This window comes from Phalangium opilio, unplaced genomic scaffold (genome assembly GCF_054372755.1).
Source record: "Phalangium opilio isolate 3A_F unplaced genomic scaffold, DU_Popi_V2 ptg000061l_1, whole genome shotgun sequence".
NCBI classification, from domain to species: Eukaryota; Metazoa; Arthropoda; class Arachnida; order Opiliones; family Phalangiidae; genus Phalangium; species Phalangium opilio.
The window spans coordinates 7,986,625-8,009,577 of record NW_028324178.1 but is presented as its reverse complement, the minus strand read 5'-3'; the positions used below and the strand labels follow the sequence as shown (position 1 = coordinate 8,009,577).

General features: G+C 38.9%; 3 protein-coding genes across 3 annotated transcripts; all 3 read left to right on the top strand.

Annotated features, from left to right (window-relative positions):
- The first annotated feature begins 16,885 nt into the window (after positions 1-16,885).
- LOC149664265 (uncharacterized) lies at positions 16,886-18,637 on the top strand. The gene is made up of 2 exons (XM_089842019.1): positions 16,886-17,246; positions 17,295-18,637. Exons 1-2 carry the CDS (start codon positions 16,886-16,888, stop codon positions 18,635-18,637), a joined length of 1,704 nt encoding a protein of 567 aa, XP_089698145.1.
- Positions 18,638-18,706: 69 nt separating this feature from the next.
- Positions 18,707-20,749, top strand: LOC149664264 (uncharacterized). Its single transcript, XM_089842018.1, has one exon. The coding sequence runs from the start codon at positions 18,707-18,709 to the stop codon at positions 20,747-20,749; it is 2,043 nt and encodes a 680-aa protein (XP_089698144.1).
- A 51-nt stretch (positions 20,750-20,800) lies between these two features.
- Positions 20,801-21,962, top strand: LOC149664263 (uncharacterized). The gene is made up of 2 exons (XM_089842017.1): positions 20,801-21,242; positions 21,544-21,962. The coding sequence occupies exons 1-2, from the start codon at positions 20,801-20,803 to the stop codon at positions 21,960-21,962; spliced, it is 861 nt and encodes a 286-aa protein (XP_089698143.1).
- The last annotated feature ends 991 nt before the right edge of the window (positions 21,963-22,953 follow it).

Below are 22,953 nucleotides of genomic sequence, written 5' to 3'. Positions count from 1 at the left end.
CACACGCCCCCTGGGGGAGGAGCTCCAAGCAAAACAAAACCCGGTTTATTACGGGTCATCCTGACTCTAAGACTGACGCCATTGGGTATGAATTTTGAAACGTTAAACATATCAGCGTGCAAGGCTCCGTACACTGTAAAAAAGGGTTCTTCGAGGGTTTTCAATAGAACTCTTACGTTCTTGTTGGAACGCTAAAGCTTCTCAGACGTGGATGAACATTCACAGTAAAACAGGAAGGTTCTAAGCAGATCGTATCTAATTAAAAGGGTTCTTGTAATAACGTGTGGGGTTTTAATAGATCCTTTAAGGTTCTTGAAAGAACATTCGGGTTCTTGAAAGATCCTTGAACGTTCTTGAAAGAACATTCGGGTTCTTGAAAGATCCTTGAACGTTCTTGAAAGAACATTTGGGTTCTTGCGACAGCATTAATATTTTTATTATCAAAGGCTGCCAGCATGCACTAATCGCACTTATGGTCTTCATCACAAATATGTCCATTAAGTCCGGCATTTATCCCGACGCGTGGAAATATTCTCTCGTTTCACCAATATTTTAAAAATGGTGCAGTCAACCCCCAAAACTACCATCCTATATCGTTGCTACATGCTCCTTAAGCCTAGTCTTCGACTAAATTATGAATAAGAAACTATACGCCTTGTTCCTCCCAAACCTGCCAGTTCAACAGCATGAGTTCGTGGAAGGGAAAATCGTAAAAACCAACCTGTTAGCCTTCTGCAACGCTGTGAAACCCGTAATTTAAAGCAAAGGGCAGGTTGACTCAATCTGTATTGAAATGTCAAAAACCTTTGATCGAGTCTAACGTCAAATACTTTTAAAAAAATTATCGTACAATGGTTTAAAAGAAAATGTGTTAAATCGGTTAAAAAATTATCGTACAATGGTTTAAAAGAAAATGTGTTAAATCGGTTCAAAAGTTATTTATACGAAAGGAAGAACACCATAAAAGTTAACAAAATGATCTTATGACGTTACCGGTGGTGTACTTCAAGGTTCTTCAATTGACCCTCTCTTATTCATTATCTACTCCGCCGATGTGCTTAAAAACTCGGATATGTTGGAAATTGCAGATGATACTAAATTATTTGATTATATCGGACAAGAACTGCGAAGAATTACTGGCTCACCTGATCAACATATACTCTTGGTGCAATAAGAATAACTTGTCGATAAATGAATCAAAAACAGTAGTCATTTCATATACCAGAAAAGTAAGCAATAAAATTACTTCCGAATACAAAATCAATAAAAAAATCACTTCAACGTCAAGACACTATAAGGAATAACCTTCGACTACCGCTTTTTATTTGCTGAACATATTTGTAAGACTCTCTACTACCAAAAAAATTTTGGATTGCTCACTTAGCATCGCTAAAAAATTGAGTTCCAGGTACTGTTTTTTAACTTTGTATAAATCTCTAATTAAATCACGATTAATGTATTGCTCCATCATTGATAGAGATTAGAGTAAATTAAATCTTCATAAATTAGAAAAAGTTAAAAAAACATTTACCTATTACATGCATCGCTACTTTTCTAAAGCCATTCCATTTAATTATGAATTCTATCTCTGTCAACTAAACTTAGATACCGTGTCTCGCGCCACTGACAAAAACGGCATATTATTCCTAAACAAGCTTCTATTTTTCAAAAAACTAGTTTCATACATCAAATATAATTGTCAAACCCAAAATTTCCGGAAAAAAAGAATATTCAATGTTAAACACTTTAATAGTTCCCCACTAGAACGAATATTGGACACATGCAATAAATTTAACAAAGATCTGCTTTCTCCCAACAATAAATTACCTGATTTAATATATATAATTCCCCTACCCATTAATGTATTCCCTTTAAAACTTAACGCGAGCCCGACCTTGCTGGTTGTAAAAACTGTTGTTAGGTTCAATAAAATTATTTATCTATTTGAAACCTGGTTTTTTTGGGGAAAATGGGAATAGCGTTCATTTGAAACCTGTTTTTTGGGAAAATTGGAATCAAGGTCAAAGATAATAGGTATTTCACAGAAATGCCATAAGAAATTTAGTACGAAAAGAACCCGACTTAATAGACGAGTGTTTCGTTACTGGACAAGTTTCTGAACGAGTAACGTGGCTAACCAAGAATCGGAAAAAGGAAGCTGGGAGTGACAAAAGGAAGATTTCACATATCTAAATCGCTGTTCCTTACAACGGGTTTCGTGAACGGAACCCTAGATCCCGAGGTGTGATTAAAGGGATAGAATCAATCTTTTGACTACTAATGAAAAGCTTTCATTTTTTATGAGGGTTCGACGAGGATGGATAACCCCTCCCCTATTTTGTTTTAACCGAGGTGTAAAGAAGCACCGGCCCGTAGAATATTAGACAGACACAGTTTTTTGTTTTCGTCGAGTAATACCACTCGCTAACTAACCGTGGACCAGGCTCTGTTCAGCTTTGTATTCGGAATATAAAATTGTTAGAACAATAACGCGACATCCAATTGGAAATATAAATTTATTGAAGTGATTCTTAATAAAGATCTACTTCTTGTTCAGGATGAATGGAAGGTATGTTTCATCCTTATTTTAAATCCCAAAGCGGACGAACAGCTGACGAAATTCTTAAGGAATTCTTGAGATAAATTTCCAAAGAACGTCTATGGGATATTTTCCAACGAAATTCTTAAGATATATTTCCAAAGAAAGTCTAGGGTTAATTTCCCAAAGAAATTCGATAGGAATTATTGTGATAAATTCCATGAAAGGTCTAGGGTTTATTTGCCAATGCAATTCGTTAAGAATTCTAGAGATGAATTTCAAAGGGCCAGATATATTTGCAATTATGCTTTACATGTCAAAATATTTTTACCCAAATTGTTAAGCTAAAGTTTTCCTACATAGACATTGACTTGATGGCTAAAAAATCAAAAACGTTTCACTAGGGCTTGTCCCGTAGCTAAGGCTCAGCAAGTGCTGAAATGGTTTATTATATTTACCTATTTTTTGCCTTCAAAAATCTGTGAGGTAATAATGAAAAGGATAAATTAGATTAAAAGTGAAATACGCTTAATTAAAATCGTGATGTTCAGATTTACAGGGAGTATAAGCTGGCAGTCGAAACTTTTGCTTTTACGAACTTTCACTTTTGAGAAGTAAAACTAACTTAAAATTAATTCTTTTGTGACATGTTTTACCTTTACTTCGAGCGTAATTAGAGTTCAAATTAAATGTTTTTTAAACAATGTTGTAGATAAAATTAGGTTAAAAGCGTTTCTGGTACTCAAAAAAACACTCAGTGAAAATACATTATTAAACTTAACAACAACATCTGTATCTACTGCGTGGCCATTGAAGCATCCAAAACCGACTTAGTACCCCATAAATTTGCAAAAGGTTAAAACTTTCTGCTGTTTTCGGATGTTTTTAAGTCTGTGACTTTAAAAGCATTTTCGCACTGCAAGCGAGAACTGCGCGCGCGATAAGGAGTGCAGTTCAGCATATAAGAAGTATAGGAATATGGTTCTGCATGTGAGAACTATCTTCGTTTCTAGAGGGCTAAATTAATCTACATCATAATGTTCCCTATATTTCCCAAGATTATTCCAAAGATATTTCCCAGGAAAACTCCAAAGATATTTCCAAGAAAATTCCAAACATATTTCCCAGGAAAACTCCAAAGATATTTCCCAAGAAAATTCCAAAGTTATTTCCCAAGGAAATTCCATAGGTATTTCCCCAAGACAATTCCAAAGTTATTTCCCAAGAAAATTCCAAAGATATTTCCAAAGAAAAAGAGGCCAATATTCTCCAATTTCGAAAGAACCCTTTAAATATTTCTAAAGAAATTTCCCAAGGGATTTTCTAAAGAGCTCTGAAGAAGATTTTTGTTAGGGGATACGTGCTCGAAAAGGGTTTACTTACGTCCTGCCAGCAGAGTATTACTTATTTGGTAATTGTAATGCGATGTGTTGAACGTAAATAGCCTTTGCAGAACACCATGCATAATTTATTATGTAAAAATCCCCATACGCCCGGTACTTGTAACAAACTCTATTGTATTCAGGAACCAGCATGTCGATGAAGCAAGCGATCATGAGGACCACGACCCAACATCGGGTTCTACGAATGCATTAAGCCATGCACATGCACATACCGTTTTCACAAGGAAACCGGAAGAGGAGGGTGGACGCACTACTGTAGCCACCCAACTGACACACCTCAGGATGGACATGGATCGGTGGCACCAGGAAAAGCTATAACTCAAGAAGGAGTTAAATGAGAAAAACCGCTCCTTAATCAAAGAATTACTTTCGAAGCGCACTAGTGACCAAATCTACGATAATGAAAAACATGTGTGAAAGGAATATTACGACTGCGCAACTAATGACCACATGAATTATATAAAAACGTCTTGGTTTGTACCAAGGCCGAAACAACAAACGATATGTGTGAGGTTTATCAATTGACTGAAGTTCAGATATTGAAATTTTTTTCTAGTTATTTTTATCCACTCAATCCTTAATCAATATTTAATTCAATCAACTGATTTTACTGTTAAAGCCCGTTCACATTACCCAATTTAGTCAGCTGACAAATCATAGACTTGTCAGGCCGACTGGTCACCCAATTTAGTCTAGTCAGGTCACTCGTTCACACCACCCAACCAGTCGGGGCCGACTACCTTTGAAACACAAGGGGCGTACAAAGCGGTACATAATAATAGGAGTGATTTGTTTCGGATTATAAATGAACTCATATTCTTGAATAAATTCGACTATTTTACGAGCATCAAAGCTATTCCCACTAAATTTCTGCAATTCAGAACATAATAAAGGTCAATAATATCAGAAGTAATATAGGAAACGTCCCTACTATATTACTTCTGATAATATTCAATGAAGAACAACCATCAAAACTTTAATAATTAACCCATGTTAAAAAATGGCCAAGGCCCGAAATCATTTTAATTATAAAATTAAGTAATGGCCGATACTCTCGGTTCTCTCTCTCGAGCTGAAAGAAAAACAGCACGTGTCCCATGACGTAATAGCCAAGGCTTATTGTGATTGGTTTGCTCCCTCTCTGACTTTAGTCGGCCCGACTCCAATCGCCTACCTACCCGATTAAAATCCGAGCTTGAACCTGACAATAGTACGGTTGGGTGAAACGTTCATATTGCCTGACAATCCTGCCTGACTGGTCAGATCGGCTTTGTCAGCTGACTAAAAATGGGTAATGTGAACGGACCTTTAATCGATCTAGTCCCTCTAAATTAATTGAAAAAATTACATATCTACGCTTTCTCAAGAACAATTACATTTTCCGAAAACATTTTATCATGAAATTAATTATTTTGAAGGGAGTACGTGTTAAGGATACAGTAATGAATATTTGAAATGTTCTACTGGATGTCTAAAAAGAGCAAGCGAATTTTGGCATAACTTGAATGGAAAATGTAAATATTTAATCGTGGATGCTAAACAAGGGTGTTGCGCGAATTTATACATTGAATTTCGTAAATCGAAATGCTATATTTCTATTGTCGCCTCTATGATGGTAAAGTTGCACTGGAACTTCCATTTCCGTACTTAAGAATTTCTTGGTCATAACTCAGTCTATGGTAATATTGGCTGAGTGTGTTGCGACGGCTCAGACACCACTGAAACCACTGGTGATTATAAAATGCCATATATTGGGAAAATAGAGGAAGGGAGGGGGAGTCGGAGTTAAATGCGACCTTCTTGGCATAACTAGTAATGAATGATATGTTTAACCATATTATTTCCGAGGGAAATGAATATAACAAGTACTGAGAAGTATTTCTGTTTATGTGATCTTTACCCTTTACCACATAGGATAAACTTTGTTGCTTTGTCTTAAGTAGACGACATTCACTGTAAACGACAGTCTTATCAACAACTTAAAACAGATATAAACTTCTTTTGGTGCAAACTTGAAAATTTGTCAAGCCAGCGACAATTAAAACTATGTCGGTCAAGGTGCTCACAAGTTAGTAATTGTCGACACGAAATCCCTTCAAAATAATTAATTTCATGATAAAATGTTTTCGGAAAATGTAGTTGTTCTAGAAAAAGCGTAGATATATTTAATTTTTTCAATTAATTTAGAGGGACTAGATCGATTAACAGTAAAATCAGTTGAATGAGTTGATTAAGGATTGAGTGGATAAAAATAACTAGAAAAAATTTCAATATCTGAAACTTCAGTCAATTGATAAACCTCACACATATTGTTTGTTTTTTCGGCCTTGGTCTAAACCAAGACGTTTTTATATAATATATGGCACTTCAGTCTTAATGTAATTAAATTTTGAATAATTATGTTTGCTTTACCGTCATACATTTTTATGTTTTCTTTACCGTCATAAATTTGCACTCTAAAATATATAATGGTGCATTCAAACACCATATATGCTGTTTTTTCCAGTACCAAAAAAGACATCATTTAGGGTGTACTTTAACCCCATTTCTATGATCAATTCACGCCATTTACTAAGATTATTTGCAAGTATTAAGGAAATATTAGGCATTTATTCACCATTTACAGTGGCTTTTAACATCTTTTTTAGACAATCTGTTGAACTTCTAATATTACTTAGTTTAATGGTTTTAAAAGTAGGGAAAAAGTACGCTACCTATGTCACATTGTTAAACCAAGTGAAGTGAAATAATTGTTAAATATTTATTATAACCACTACACCACAGATACGTGGTAAGTCTAAGTTTTCCAAGATATCTAGCTAATTATTATGCCCATTCACGATTGTTAAAACATGTATCTACCTGGACTCGAACCTGGGATTTCCCGCGTGTGAAGCGGACGTGATAACCACCACACTACAGATACGTAGTAACACTGAGTTTTCCAAGAGATCTAGCTAATTATTATGTCCAATCACGATGGTCAAAGCCGTACGTCTGTAAATAACTAAAATTAACATACTTAGACTTCATTGTTTTGATCAAACTGGCTGATAGCACACCCTGAATACTTAATTGTTAATTTAAGATAATTCCGAAAAGTAACTTCGCTGTAGTTTTTACGTTAGCGGTGGGGAAAAATAACGATAAACCCCATGTTAATCTCCTTAGGAAATTTAGCAAAAGCATGTGAATTTTACTTTAACGTTACAAAACGGTATCAAGTCATATCTACAAGGGCCTACCGGCCCTGTAGAATAGACGATTGTAAAACAACTTTAATTACACAACACAAATGTTTCTTTTCTACTGTGAGATTAAAAGTGCGTTTTAAATAGTAACTTCAATCTCAAAGATATAGATTTATTTATGGACATATGGAATGCATCGGAAATTAAAGTGGCTAAAGTTAATCAAATTGTGCATTTATTCTCGAACACTACAATTGCCCTTTCCATCACATGATCAACACATTACACTATGCAAATGAAACACTTAGAATATTCTGAGAATATTTTGAAACAAACTAGTAATCTCCAAGTGGATTTTTATCAGCCGGAATTGTGTAGATTTTCTTGTGTACCACAAATAAACCACTTTATGTTCGCTTGACGGGTAATTATATACAAATCATAAATAAGTAAGATATTTCAAGTAACCAAATTACTGGGCATTGGCTAAGGTGTTGACTAGGGCCTTTCGTTTTTTTAGTTCTTGTCGTGTCGGAGGAACACCACACTCCACATCAATTGGACGATCTATAGTCACACATGCCTGAATAACCATTACATGTTTCATCACTTAATATAGCTTCCATGTCTTTGTCACTGCGGTCTTGGGACCAGTTGTACAAAGCGGCACAGGATATATTAAGTATTTATAGAAGTTTAGCCTTTAATATTGTTGTGTAGGTCATTCCAAAGGCTGACGACTTTGTGTTTAGAGCTCTTATTTCTATACTTAAGAGTTAAAAGTTTGAACATGAAAATTTAATTCATTACGCATACTGCGTTTTAGTAATTTAGGGAAATGAAGTAATAGACACTGGGGAACATGCCCATTTTTGATTTTATACATTAATATTAAGATAGCCATCTGGTATCTTTGATAAGGTGTGTCTTTTTTAGCGGTTAGTTAGTGTGGCCGATGAGTACTTTGTGGCTTTGGCAATTAATTTTGAGCAGGAAGTATACAAGGCGTGCAGTTGTGCATGTATTGTTTTACTAGCGTTAGAGTAGAAGATATTTCCATAGTCTATTATCGGCTGAATGCACGCAATGTATAGCATCCGTAATGTATCGATATCTAAGCTGTTCTATAGTGGTTTTAAGAGCCAAATCCTGGATCGGACCTTCTTCGTAATGTAGTCTATCTGGTGAGTCCAGTTTAATTGTACGTCCTAGGTATTTAAAAGATTGCACACGCATGATTCGTCCTTTATAGATGCTGTCAATGTTTTTAGAGTGTAATCTCATCATTTAGTTTTCTCTAGATTTATTAACAGTCCCCTGGATTTTAACGTCTTATTCAGTTTATCTAAATCGTTATCGACGTCTATTATTAGATTTTTTAGGTTTTTGTTGGTGGCTATTATGGCGGTGTCATCAGCATATTCTTGGGCTTCCGTTTGCTCGAGCGCTTCGTGGATTTTTGAAGTATATAAATTGAATAGCAATGGGCCCTGAACACTGCCTTGACGAACTCCGTGGGTAATGGTAAGCTTTTTGGAGGAGAAGCCATTATGGCAAACACTCTGCTCCCTGTCCTGGAGATAATTTTTGTTTCACGCTAGCGCTTTTCCAGTGACTCCCGATTTTTCCAAATCTATTGGCAAAATAGCGTGTTGGACTGTCTCAAAGGCTTAAGTGTTCTAGAAGGTTCTCAAATAGGTTAAAAATACACAAAATTGTTGAATGTTTGCTTCTAAAACCAGACTGTAGCCGGTATAATACCTCATGTTTTTCCAAATAGTCATTTATGTTTCTGTAAACTAAATTTTCGCAGATAAGTGACAGAGTTGGCAAAACTGATATTGGGCGATAGTTTTGTACTTCGCATTTATTTCCAGATTTAAAAATGGGTGTTATCTTCGCTATTTTCCAGAGCTTTGGGAAGATACCATGACTAAACGATAGGTTTATTATTCTTGCTACGGGTGCCGCGATTATTGCTGTCAAGGCCTTTATTAAGGCTGGGGATAGATCATCCAAGCCACCTCTTTTGTTTTGGTTGTATCTTCTTTAGCATACTCTAGGGTAGATAAACGAATTTGCATAGACTCGAGCGTCATATACGGAACCAGGGTAGCCACAAAATATGCCCAATAAACGATGGTTGCTATCAGAGATGACCTGAAACTTTTAACAAGCGTGACCATTACAGATCTTGTCATTTAAGCTAGCGAGGGTATTGTAAAATTGACTCTAATCTACCTGAATTGAGTATTCCTTCTTGCGGTTAAAATACGTCTTTGGCTTGCTATGTGGGGCGTTTGTTACGACATGACTGCCATCAACTGCACCTAAGATTATGTGAGTGTAATGTTTAAAATGATTGCAAACATATGCCATCTGCGTGATCAACAGATAATTTGCCCCTTTCGCATAAAGGGTTGTCCTTTCATAATGAGGCTCGTGGATCACGTACCAGATGAACAGTGAATATATGAGATACCTAGTACCTGTGGAATCTATGCAATAGAATGGAATCCTTCCATTATCGGTGATGGATCTCTTGGCCAGCAAATGATACTTTTTGAAATAGAATCCAAGTACGCATTAACTCGCGTGATTATGTTTCGCACCGAGTTTTTAGTGATATTAAAACGGTCTGAAATTTCAACAAGAGTCTCTCTACGGTGTCCAACAAACCATAGAAAACCTAATATGTGTTTTTTAACGCGACATCAGTTCCCGGCCACCACCATGAAATATTTACCTTTAGTAAATTATTTTACCCAAATGCCTATGATGATAAAGTGCCAATGGTTATTTATGACAAGGGTTGACAAATTATCTTGTGGTCTTTCTTTGGGATAGAACTCTGAAGCTTCGAACTATGCGGTCAGTTGCTCATGAAAAGCCTTCTTCACTCAGAAGAATGTCTTAAATTCGTACGCAGTGTAATTGCTAACAACAGCGCATACATAATGCAATATACTAACTCGAAAATATCTGCCAACTCCCATGCAAACGTTAGCAATATTCATGTCTTCGTCAGACGATGAAGAAGATTCCAAAAACTCCATTATAATTTCGAGTTCTCTTTCGTTCACTGCCATCGGTGCCTCAGACGCCATCTTGATTTGTGACGATACAAGTCACGTGCTTTACCACGAAATTAAGGAGCCGGGAGTCCACGACTGCGAAAAGTCTGCCCAGAATCAAGAACGAGCCTAGGACTAAAAATCCAGGATTATGGGCAGCCCCAGGGCGAACTTTTGGTTTTGCTCCCGTTCGCTGTATCGAATCTGAAATGTTACACAATTGACCTTTCGACCTCACTTTTCCCTAACCCATAACTATCCTGTCATAACCATAAGAGTGAAACTGGAACTGATAATCTGTGCCAGGCCTGCTCAGGATTAACCATTAGATTCCACTTATCATTTTAATGTTCGCAACACCGTCCAGAGAATAGAAGGGTTTTTCACAAGCCCTGCTGATCATAAAAAAAGAAGGAAATACGCGCTCTCATGTAGATTAGACCTTTAGTAAAGCGAATTTAACTGTGGAGTTAAGCAAACTTTGCTAGAAATTTGACATTCTTCATAACCCCTTTTCTCGTTTCTTGATCAGATTTCAGTATTTTAATAAAAGTCCAGCAGTTAAATGGTAAACGAGTATGGCGGAATCTGGACTGTACAACTGTGTTCGGTCACCAAAAAATTTCAGACTCTATTAACTCATATGCAGAATAAGCACTCCCACGATCGCAACTTCAATATAGGCCTAGATTGTGGACTTGATAATTGTGGGAGAGTTATGACAAAATAACCGCGTATTAGCATCATGTTAGGTATAAACATCAAAGATTTCTTCATAATTCAAGCGGAATAACTGATAGTCAGACAGATAGGCCTCATGAAGAAGAAAGTTCTAAATTTGTGGACGATTTAATTGACATAGAATGTGACCCTGAATTCGATAAAACAAGAAATGAAAGGCAATTTGGATCTCCTGTAATAAGGGACACCTTATTAAAAATTATACTTAAATATCAAGAAACGCATCATCTTCCCAGAACGGTTTAGGAGTCACTTACGAATGATTTACTTATGATTTGCGAACAAATTTTAAGCACAAAGAAGGAAAGTGTCTTAAAAAATTGTCCGTTCCAAAAAAAGTGATATTGACGAAGCTGAATTATTCTCAAAAAATATTGAAGTTCAAGAAGCATTTGAAAGCTTAAACTCTAACGATAAATTTAGAGCTTTGTGCAAGTCAGATTATGGATTAGTAGAAGCAGTACAAATTACATTTCCTCAACCGATAGATAAGGAAAAGAAACCACATTTTCACTATGTTCCTATTATAAAAGTGATTCAAAAGTTGTATTCTTCAGATATACAGCTGTCAAAACATCAAGATTTGGCTAAAATTCCAAATGGATTCATTGGTCACTTCCTTCAAGGCGAAATATCCAAAACAATTATTGACCGAAATTCAAATTTCTCAATAGAAACACTGCATTTACAAATATATATTGATGAATTTGAAACGGCAAATCCACTTGGATCAAAGCGCGGGAAACATGAATTACTAGGCTGTTATTTTTCAATCTTGAACTTGCACTCAAAATAAAGATCGAAACTAAGAGATATTAATCTAGTTTTTTGGCTAAATCACGCGATATTAAAGAATTCAGCTGGTACGCGGTACCTGAACCTCTCGTTTTTGATCTAAACGTAATGGAAAGGGAAGGAATTTTTATCGAATGTATGGGAAAAAGTATTAGGGCCACTTTTTCAGTATTTTCAGGCGACAACTTGGGGCTACATAAACTAGCAGGATTTAATGCTTGTTTTAGTTCGGGGAGAATTTGCCGATTTTGAATGGTGACGAAAGAAAACGTTATTATCTTTAATACTAAAATAAATACAATTAATATTATATATTTTCTTCGTTAGAATTTTACCTAATTGAAAGTTACATCGTTTTAAAAAAGAATAATTAGACATTCTTGAGAGATTTGACTAATATTGACTTTTGAAAGGAAGGATACGCCTGTTGTTTCGCGCTACTCAAATCAGTAGTATACAGAGGTTTCAAATCTCAGCTATGGACAAGAACAGCGCAATTGCGTGAACCATTGGTGGAAGCTCCACATTTGGGAGGCTGGACATTTCTCGTAGCCCTATCCGATCACCGCTAATGACTTAATCTTAAGGGTGATGATGAAGATAGAAACCAGACTGTCTATCCCACGTGGACACCAGTCTACACTTACTGGCTTCTAAACTCCAACATCGTCTGGTCTTTGGCCCATCCCACATGGGCACCTGTCTGTGCATACTGGCTTCTAAAAACCACTACCATCTGATCTTTAGTTCATTGCACATGGACACCATTCTGTACTTACTGGTCCCTAAACACTACCATCATCTTGCCTTTTGTCCATCGCACATGAACACCAGTCTGTACTTACTGGTAGTAAATTCAGACTGGTGTCCATGTGGGATGGACAAAAGACCAGAGGATGGTGGTGTTAAACAGACAATGAAGTTACACCCATGTAAGTGGAATACAATTATCCAAATTTCCGTGAACTGCGAACGCGGTCCCCTGGGGTGTAAGTCAATAACAACAGACAGACACACACGTCAAAATTTGAACCTCTCCGTGACATACGTCACTCAGAGAGGTAAAAAATATTAAAACTACTAATGGTTTGTTGCTTTTGCGTGTACCACTTTGAAACCCTCAATGGTTTGCAGTTTTTTGCACGCACCACTTTTAAACCAGTAATGGTTTGCTGTTTTCTATGCACCACTTTCAAACCCGTAATGGTTTGCTGTTTTTTTACATGCACCATTTTTAAACCATCACGGAGTTATTTTGAAAGGTACTACATTGAAACCATTTTTTCACAGATCCTCGGCATTTGTTATTATAAACCAGAAAAGGTTTATCAATGTTGTTTTAAACCAGTAATGGTTTACTGTTTTTGAAGCCGACCCTTTTAAACCATTTAGTTACTGCTGAGAAAAACATAAACCCTATATAAACTCTTTGAACACCATTATATTTTACTGTGCGAGGCTCCTCGGCTACTTTGTCTTTCTTTTCTTTGGCTGCCTCCAGTTGCTTCAATAAGGATGTTCTTTTCCACTTCTTTTGTTTTTGATTTCTAGCAGCGAGTTTTTTACAGTGAGGAACGGGCTTTTCAGGGTGATGGCTCTAAGAGCAGTAGCGTACCACATTCTTTCCATTTGGAATTGGAGACCAGCAAAGGTGCATCTTGTAAAATAGGAGCCTCTTCTGCTGAAAGATACTTGTTTTCCACCGACAGCTATAGCCACTAATGACATGTAGTTCTCTGCGAAATTGTTCGTTTCGTCCTCTAAAAGCCAAGAAGCTAAATCTTGAACCTTGGATGAAGAATAGTTACTTTTGGATATATCAGTCGACAAATTTTTGGACCACAAATGGCTTACGCGACCTTCGCGCCACGTAGTGTGAAAATATGAAACTCCCGTAACAAACAAGAAACACGTGTTTAGTTTAGCCAAGGCCTAGGGCTATTTAAACATGAACTTTACTGGTTTCTTTTATTATAGAAGGTAATTATATTTAAAGTATAAAATCACCTACTATAAGAATTTGAAGAATAATAGTTCATCTTTAAAACTTCCATAATCACAAATCACCGCATAAACAAAAGCCACTGAAAACGATCTTAACCCTAACCGCCGTTTATTTTTCAAATTCAGACGGAATCAGAGCAGAAGACGTAACAAACGGAAACCAAAAAATAATCATTTCGAACCCCTCTAATGCGCATCCGCGACCGCGGCCAGAAGCACACGTTATACTACGAGTGATATATTCAAGTGTAACTATTCTTCATCCAAGCTTGAACTCTCCGAGAAGCTTCCGAGAGGTGCATTTCCATTGGTTTCGTTAGAAGTTCCAAGCAACGTTGGCCTTTTTTATCGCCGAAGTACTCTCGACAGTTTTTATGCCGACCGGAAACATGGTTATGGACATTCCTTATATCTTTTCTTAGCATATCCGCGTATTTTTGGTGAAGATCAACCAGGTCGAACTTTAATTTGAGATTACAATCTCTACCATCCATTTCTTTTTTCAGTTCTTGGGCTACGTTTTTTATGGCGGATCGCATTTCTTTGCCTAACCTTACGATCCTGGATTGACATAGGGCAGCTTTGTATATGGCATTTTTCCCAATAAGTAATAATTTAATAATTTCGCACAACGTGATTTGCGCATTCGCTTTTACTTATTTCGTGCCCGTAAGATACATTTTCCTGAAGTTTTCTATGTACCGATGAGCCACCGTCTCTAATAATGGTTTTGTATTGTAGCCCGTATATTGATCCAATTTCCTAAAGGGGGAAGACCACTGAAGACGAACCAAAATGGCTAGTTTTAGTTCGAGTCCAGTGTTCAAAATAATAGCCCCATACGGATAAAATTGTACTCACTTATAGTTCAAACCTTCTCCTAGCAATTAATATAGTTTATATCATTTTTAACTCAATATTTAACTCAGAAAATGTTTTCCCAAGGGTGAAGTTACGGATAACGTTATTCAAGACCACCTCTTACAAATCAAAAAAAATTATATGCCCAATTTGTCATTCGAAAGACAATTTTGAGCTGTATCGATTAAAATAATTTTCAATTAATTCCGCCGAATAATAAAAGAGCTGCACCAGAAAAACTTCAAATCTAGACAGCTTCAATACTTAATTCCTAGAGGGCACCCTATCTGGGTATAGGCTAAACTCTGAACTTCTCATACTATGTAGAATTTTTTCCTTCTATGCTTGTCTAAAGACAGTCGGAACGAAAGACAAAAGTAAAACTTGTCCGCTGGCCAGGGTTGGCAACTACCTATCCAGTCCGGTTTAAACCACCTGGTTTAATCCGGATTAATCCACTTAAAAAGATCCACCTAAAATATCCGGCTTAATTATGAATGGGGAAAAATCAAATTTGTGCCATAAAAATAATTAAAATACAACCAGAAACAATTAAGGCAAAAATATATGAAGCGATAACTAAAGATTATTTATTATAAATGATAAAACTAATAGTTATGTTACCAGTTACTGTCCAGTTTCAGCTTAAAATATTTTACCAGTATCACTCGAACTTAAAGCATAGCGTGGTTCCAGTGGATCCCCTACAGGTTGACTTTCCTTACGACCTCCAGTTTTGGCTTGGGAAAGCTAGAGGCATTTGTGGGCGGGATTTATACGTGCATGTATAAATCCCGCCCACTAGCCTTTGCCAAGCCAAACCCGGAGTTTAGAAGGAAAGTCCCTTTGTAAGGGATCCACTGGAGCCGCGCTAGTGTTAGGTTCGTGCACTTAGGAAAGAAATAGATTTCAGGAAAACATTTTAGCAGTTAAACGATTTTATATTGGAACCGAGGCTAGGGGTCGGGTCGGGGAGTGCCCCAAAACTTATATAAGAGCTAAACAGAAGTACTTTGCCTCCAAAAAAACCTAAAATGACTCATTTTTTAAAAAAATCCGGATAAATCCAATAAAATCCGGTTTAATCCAATAAAAACCACTGGTCTGGATTTTATTCAAATTATCCGGATTTTTGCCAACCCTGCCGCTGGCCCCCGCAGCGAGATTTTGTTGTACAGAACTACCGAGGGGAGGGGTATATACGGGCCCGTATAAAAATTTACGGCTGCATTTTGCTTTTAAGTAGATTTTGTTCAGAATCTGCAATATTGGGAGGCTAGACGTTTCTCGTAACCCTAGCCGATAGCCGCATATATCTTGAAACCAAACGATGACGAAGGAGAAGAAGCCAGAATGTACTGACTGGCGTTCATGTGGAATGGACAAAGACCTGAAGATGGTGGTGCATAGAAGCTGGTGTCAATGTGGAATTGTCGAAGAACAGAAGATGGTGGTGCAAAGAAGCTGGTGTCAAGGTGAAATTGACGAAGAACAGAAGATGGTGGTACTTGGAGGCCAGCAAATACAGAATAGTGTCCATGTGGAGTGGACGAAAACCAAAACTGGTGGTGTGGAAACTCAAGTAGAATAGCCAGCGGAGACAAACACAATATTCCTAATTTCCGTGAACTGTCAATGCAGTCCGGAAATTGGGAACACGTTTCCTCCGAAACGCAAACTGCGAACGCGGTCACGTGGGGTGTGACAGACACACACACACTCACCCACACACACCCACAGACATGCTTGTCGATTTTAGAACCTCTCCGTGACATACGTCACACGGAGAGGTAAACATTTACGAATTATTGAAGCAGTATTCCAAGCATTGTGAATATACAGTAAAGCAGACTGTTCACGACTATGTTTTAACAAATATGATTTTTAGCAAGCTATGTAAAAAAAAGGCGATTTCTTGTAATCAAATATTAGGCTAACATGTTTTTTACTATTGAAAATTTATTGTATAAATAAGCAAACATACGGGAAGAAAACTCATTTGTTGTAATAGTTGTTGTTGTTATTTTATCGGAACTAGACAATGTTGTAAATTACGTGAATAAAACTGCCATTATATTTAAATTACATAGTTAGAGTACTTCGTATGTTTTATTTCGGATTGTATGCGCGTTCATTTTCTGGTCCGTCGAGCCGGATATCTCGCAAACATCAGTGAGCAACTAAACTCATCTGGGAGAACTGGCCGCAATTCATGCGTATAGAAGCAGTCTGATTGGAACATAAGTACTGAATTCAAGCACAACTCAACCACAAGTCATGGACGTCTTATTGAATAAACGTCGGGCTATCAAAGGGCAGATAACCAGGTTAGAAGGTATCCGCGTCACTCATACAACTCAACCGCTTGGGGATCTTGCTGTCAAGACATATCAAGATAGGACGGACAAGGTCTTAACTGAATTAGAAAACGTAAAAGAGGCCATCGTAGAAATATGCACAGTGGCCACGTTTGATGCAAATGAAAAGGAATACAACGACCTCATTACACGGGCGGAAGAACTAAGCATGTTCTTCACTGGACTACTTATCGCACACCAGAGGGTAGCTCCACAACCCATAACAGCACAAACAACAGCGGACATCAAACTTCCGAAAATGGAGCTTCCAATATTCAGTGGTAATTATACAGAGTAGTTCACATTCCATGACCTCTTTACGGCCACAGTTCACAATTCATCGTTATCGGGAGCTCAAAAACTACAATACCTGAAATCATCCCTCCGTGGTGAGGCAGCCGTCCTCGTTCAATCATTTTTGACAACCATTGCCAATTATAACGAAGCATGGAGCATTCTATTGGGTCGATACAAAAACACCAGAGAGATCATCGATGCACAGATCAAGAGACTGTTTCACCAACCCAGTGTCAAGGACGAGTCCGCAACAGCGATTCGGAGTCTCCTGGATACTACGACCGAATGCATTCGCTCTCTACGAGTACTCAATGAGCCTGTCCAAGATTGGGATGCCATACTTCTTCATATAGTCAAAGAGAAACTCGACTCAGAATCAAGGAAGCAGTGGGAACTGTCTCTTATAACTACCACAAGACCAACATTTAATGAGCTTACAATTTTTCTCGAGCAACGAGCCCGGGCACTATTGGCCTCAGCCTCTACCCATGCGCACAAGTCCAAGGTCGTCCCTATAAGCCACCAACGGAAGAGCACAATCACACATCATGGCGCAGTCAGAGATATTTGTACCATATGCGGAGGATCACATGCCGTTTATAGATGTGAGTCATTGATCAAATCCACTATCGACGACAGATGGAAAATTGTTAAGCAGCATTCATTGTGCTACAATTGCCTGCGAAACGATCATCAGTTCCAGAATTGTAAATCCGGAAATTGTCGAAAATGCCTGATGAAACACAACACGCTCCTGCATCGAACCATTAATTCATCACAAGAATCTGAACGACCAACAACTGAAGTTAAAAGCCACACCTCTAGAGAATCCAACCCAGTAGCGCAAGTCATCTTAGCCACGGCCATAGTCCAGATAGAGCTTACCAATGGTCAACAACACTCAATTCGCGCACTGTTGGATTCTGGGTCCCAGGCGAGTTTCATTACCGAGGAATGCTGCAGAACCTTACAACTTAAACGAACACGACATAATGTAACAGTTGGAGGCATTGGCGCTATCGGAATCGGCACGTCTCGTGGGAGTGTGCAACTTCATATCAGATCAAGCAACGGCACCGGTTCAATCAAGGTCAAGCCATTGATTCTGAAGACAATCACTGGCAACTTGCCAAATCTACCAATTAATACAAGTTCCTGGACCCATATTAAGAGGTTGAAACTGGCAGATTCAACGTTCTATCAGCCCGGCCCGATCGACGTACTATTGGGTGACGACGTATACCTAAACTTAATGCGAGATGGCATTCGCAAGGGAAGACCAGGCACAGCCGGAGCTCTTAATACAATCTTTGGATGGGTAATTTGCGGAACGACTGGAGGAACGAATTCTACCGAACAGACTCCCTCAATTTAAGTTCATTCATGTACAATCGACGAGCAACTTGCTAGATTTTGGGAATTGGAAGAGATTTGTCCGAAGCGAATGCTCACCCCACAAGAACGTCAGTATGAAGAAAGCTTCGTCAAATTCACAAAGCGGAACAAAGATGGAAGATACGTCGTTCGGCTCCCGATCAATGGACCGTTAGAATTTGGAGATTCGCGACGAATGGCGGTTCGACGATTTATAAACCAAGAAACACGTCTACAATCAAATCCCGACTTGTACACTCAGTACCGGACATTTATGAATGAATACATCAAATTGGGTCAAATGTCACTGTTAACCAGAGAAAATCATGCAGTTCAGAAGGGATTCTATTTACCTCACCATGCAGTCTTGAAAGAGTCCAGTACCACCACGAAGCTTGGAGTAGTCTTTGACGCCTCCGCAAAATCTACCAATGGACTATCTCTTAACGACCGGCTTCTGGTTGGAGCCAAAACTCAGGATGACTTAATATTCCTGTTGATTCGTTTCAGGATGCATATAGTCGTCATAACGGCAGACATTGAGAAAATGTATAGGCAGATTCTTGTACATCCGGAAGATACCAACTTACAAAGAATAGTGTGGCGTGACAACGCCTCTGAACCTCCACGAGACTATAAGCTTCTAACCGTCACATACGGAACAGCTTCGGCACCTTTCCTCGCTACACGAACTCTAAAGCAACTTGCAACCGATGTACAGTATAAATTCCCCAAGGCGGCACACGCGTTAACAGAAGACTTCTACGTTGATGATCTGCTGTCCGGGGCTGAAGATACTAATCAAGCGCTTCAACTTCAAAATGAGCTACGCCAGGCGTCCTCAGAAGCTGGGTTTCAACTTAGAAAATGGGCATCTAACGATCCTGCATTGCTCACATCGCTACCTGCTGAACTACGGGAGATTCAAGGACCATTGACACTTGACAATACCGAACGCATCAAGACTCTTGGTCTCCTATGGACACCGGGGACGGACTCCTTCTCATTTGCTGTGACCGTATCACCAGAGCAGCCAGCATTATCCAAACGAATTGTGCTTTCGGAAGTAGCGAAGGTTTTTGATCCAATGGGATTATTAGCGCCGGTGATCATTAAGATGAAAATACTCCTTCAAGATCTATGGAAACTCAAACTCGATTGGGATGATGAACTACCTTACACTGTAATCCAGAGATGGAAGGCATTCCAGACTGATTTAACAGACATTCGACTACTCAGTATCCGGCGGCATGTAGCACAAAAACGATTTCAAGAAGTCAGCCTTCATGGGTTTTGCGACGCGTCAGAAAAGGCTTATGCTGCCGCTGTATACCTACGGACTGTTCAGGGCGGCAAGGCTCAAACGCATCTAATAGCAGCGAAGACCAAGGTGGCTCCACTAAAACAGGTGTCCCTACCTAAATTGGAACTTTGCGGCGCAGTTCTCCTTATCCACCTAATGAAGATCATACATGATGCACTGAAAACCAAGGCTCCTGAAACGCACTGTTGGACTGCCTCGATGACTGTCTTGGGATGGTTGGCCTCTCCTCCACAACGCTGGCGCACCTTCATAGCTAATCGAGTATCTGAGATCCAGGGTTCAGTCACTGGAGTTCAATGGCATCATGTTAAAGGCGAGCACAACCCTGCGGACCGCGCCTCCCGAGGGATATCAGCACTTGAGCTTCAAAATCATAATCTCTGGTGGCAGGGACCTCGTTGGCTCGATGAGACTACGACATTTCATGGACAAATCCCTTTGGAGGAGACTGACGAGTGTCTCACCGAAGCCCGACCACTTCCTGTAACGGCAACTCATGGAACAACTGACACATCTTTACTAGACAAGTTCTCATCCTTGAACACGTTATTGCGAACTACGGCATACGTTCGTCGATTCATAACAAACACACGCACTCCGAAATCAGACCGAATCGTAGGCCCATTAACCACGCCCGAAATAGACTACGCCTTGAGATATTGGGTTCAGTCCGTCCAACAACAAAACTTCACTGAAGAGCTATGCAATCTCAAGAAATCTCAACCAATCCCGCCGAAAAGTAAACTACTCTCACTGAATCCATTTATTGACGTAGATGGGATGCTATGAGTCGGAGGTCGTCTTCGCCACGCTAAAATCAACACTGACCGGGTTCATCCGATGATTATTCCCCGGAGAAACAAATTAACTGAGTTGATCATTGTCTACGAACATCTGAGACATCTGCATGCGGGGCCTCAACTACTGGCCTTTGTCATTCAGCGAAGATTCTGGATTTGCGGTCTAAGAGATGCCGTGAGATTTCACATTCGCCGCTGTATCCCATGCGTCAGACAGAAGGCAGTCACTCTTCAACAACAAATGGCGGACTTACCAGCCGCTCGTGTCAATCCAGCCAGAGCTTTTCTAAAATGCGGTGTGGACTACGCCGGGCCATTCGTACTCAAGGCCATGAAGATTCGAGGACAAAAAACATTCAAGGCGTACATTGCACTCTTTGTCTGCTTCGTAACCCGAGCCATACATGTCGAAGTTGTCAGTGACATGACCACCGAAGCCTTTCTAGCCGCACTTCGACGATTCATTGCACGCAGAGGAAAGAGTTCGGACATCTAAAGCGACTGTGGGCCCACGTTTCAAGGCGCCAACAAAGAACTTCGAAATTTCCTCAAGTTCACAACACTGCCATCCAGTCGAACTGCAATTTCACGATGGGCCACAGAAGAAGGCATTCAATGGCACTTTAACCCACCATCCGCACCGCACTTTGGAGGCATCTGGGAAGCCGGTGTGCGATCTGTAAAATATCATCTGAAGAGAGTCGTGGGACTTACGGCACTAACATTTGAAGAAATGACTACTATGCCAAATTGAGGCATGTTTAAACTCCAGACCGCTGTCAGCACTCTCGACCGATCCAGATAGCTTGGTAGCATTAACACCCGGGCATTTCCTTATTGGCGACGCTTTGACGGATATCCCGGAACCCGACCTCACAAATTCCAAAACGAATCGACTAACTAGATGGCAGTTGGGCCAGCATCTCTTGCAACATTTCTGGAGACGTTGGAAGAATGAATACCTAACGCGACTACAGCAACGTCCCAAATGGCAGACAGTTAAACGTAACCTTCAAATCAATGATCTGGTGCTTCTCAAGGATGACGATCTCCCGCCTACGAAATGGAAATTAGGGCGCATTCAAGAAGCACACCCTGGGACCGACGGATGTGTCAGAGTGGTCTCCGTACGAACAGCCGATCGCATCCTTCAGCTACCCGCCTCGAAGATTTGTCAACTAACACTGGACAATTCAACTTAATTATAATTTAAAGGGTACTTTAAAGGACACTGGGATGTTCACGACTATGTTTTAACTAATATGATTTTTAGCAAGCTATGTAACAAAAGGCGATTTCTTGTAATCAAATATTAGGCTAACATGTTTTTCACTATTGAAAATTTATTGTATAAATAAGCAAACATACGGGAAGAAAACTCAGTTGTTGTAATAGTTTTTGTTGTTATTTTATCGGAACTAGACAATGTTTGTAAATTACGTGAATAAAACTGCCATTATATTTAAATTACATAGTTAGAGTACTTCGTATGTTTTATTTCGGATTGTATGCGCGTTCACAGACGACATTTTACATCCAATAAGGACAAATCTTGGACTCATGGAAATCAGTCAATGGGGAAAAGAACAGGAAATGAAGTGTATAAATTTTGGAGAGATATAAACTTTATGTGTTTGTAAAGGCCCAATTGTCTACGTTCAGCTGTTTACCCTATATACTCATAGCTACATTCACAACTGGTTTACAGTGTAAACGCTATCGTCTCACCTCAATAATACTCTTATTTTGCCAACATGAGTGTTAACATTAAATAACACGAAAGCTGATTTGTGGCTAGACGCACTGAGAGTCTTGCGCACCATAAAAAGAATGAACACTCCGTAGCTTATACCCGTTTACCATTAGCCCTTTCACTGGTCTAATTGCCACCATGATCTTTTCTTCTATTATAATAGAACCTGATTATTTAAACGTGTATTAAACTTTCGGCTCACTCTGAACCGTTAATGTCTCTTCAATACAGTCACGAAAATCGACACCCATAGTGTACTACACCTTGGGCCTCAATTATTCACTCTTTAGTTCACTAGGCCTGTTATGGTTATTATATAAAAACGTCTTGGTTTGGACCAAGGCCGAAAAAACAAACGATATGTGTGAGGTTTATCAATTGACTGAATTTCAGATATTGAAATTTTTTTCTAGTTATTTTTATCCACTCAATCCTTAATC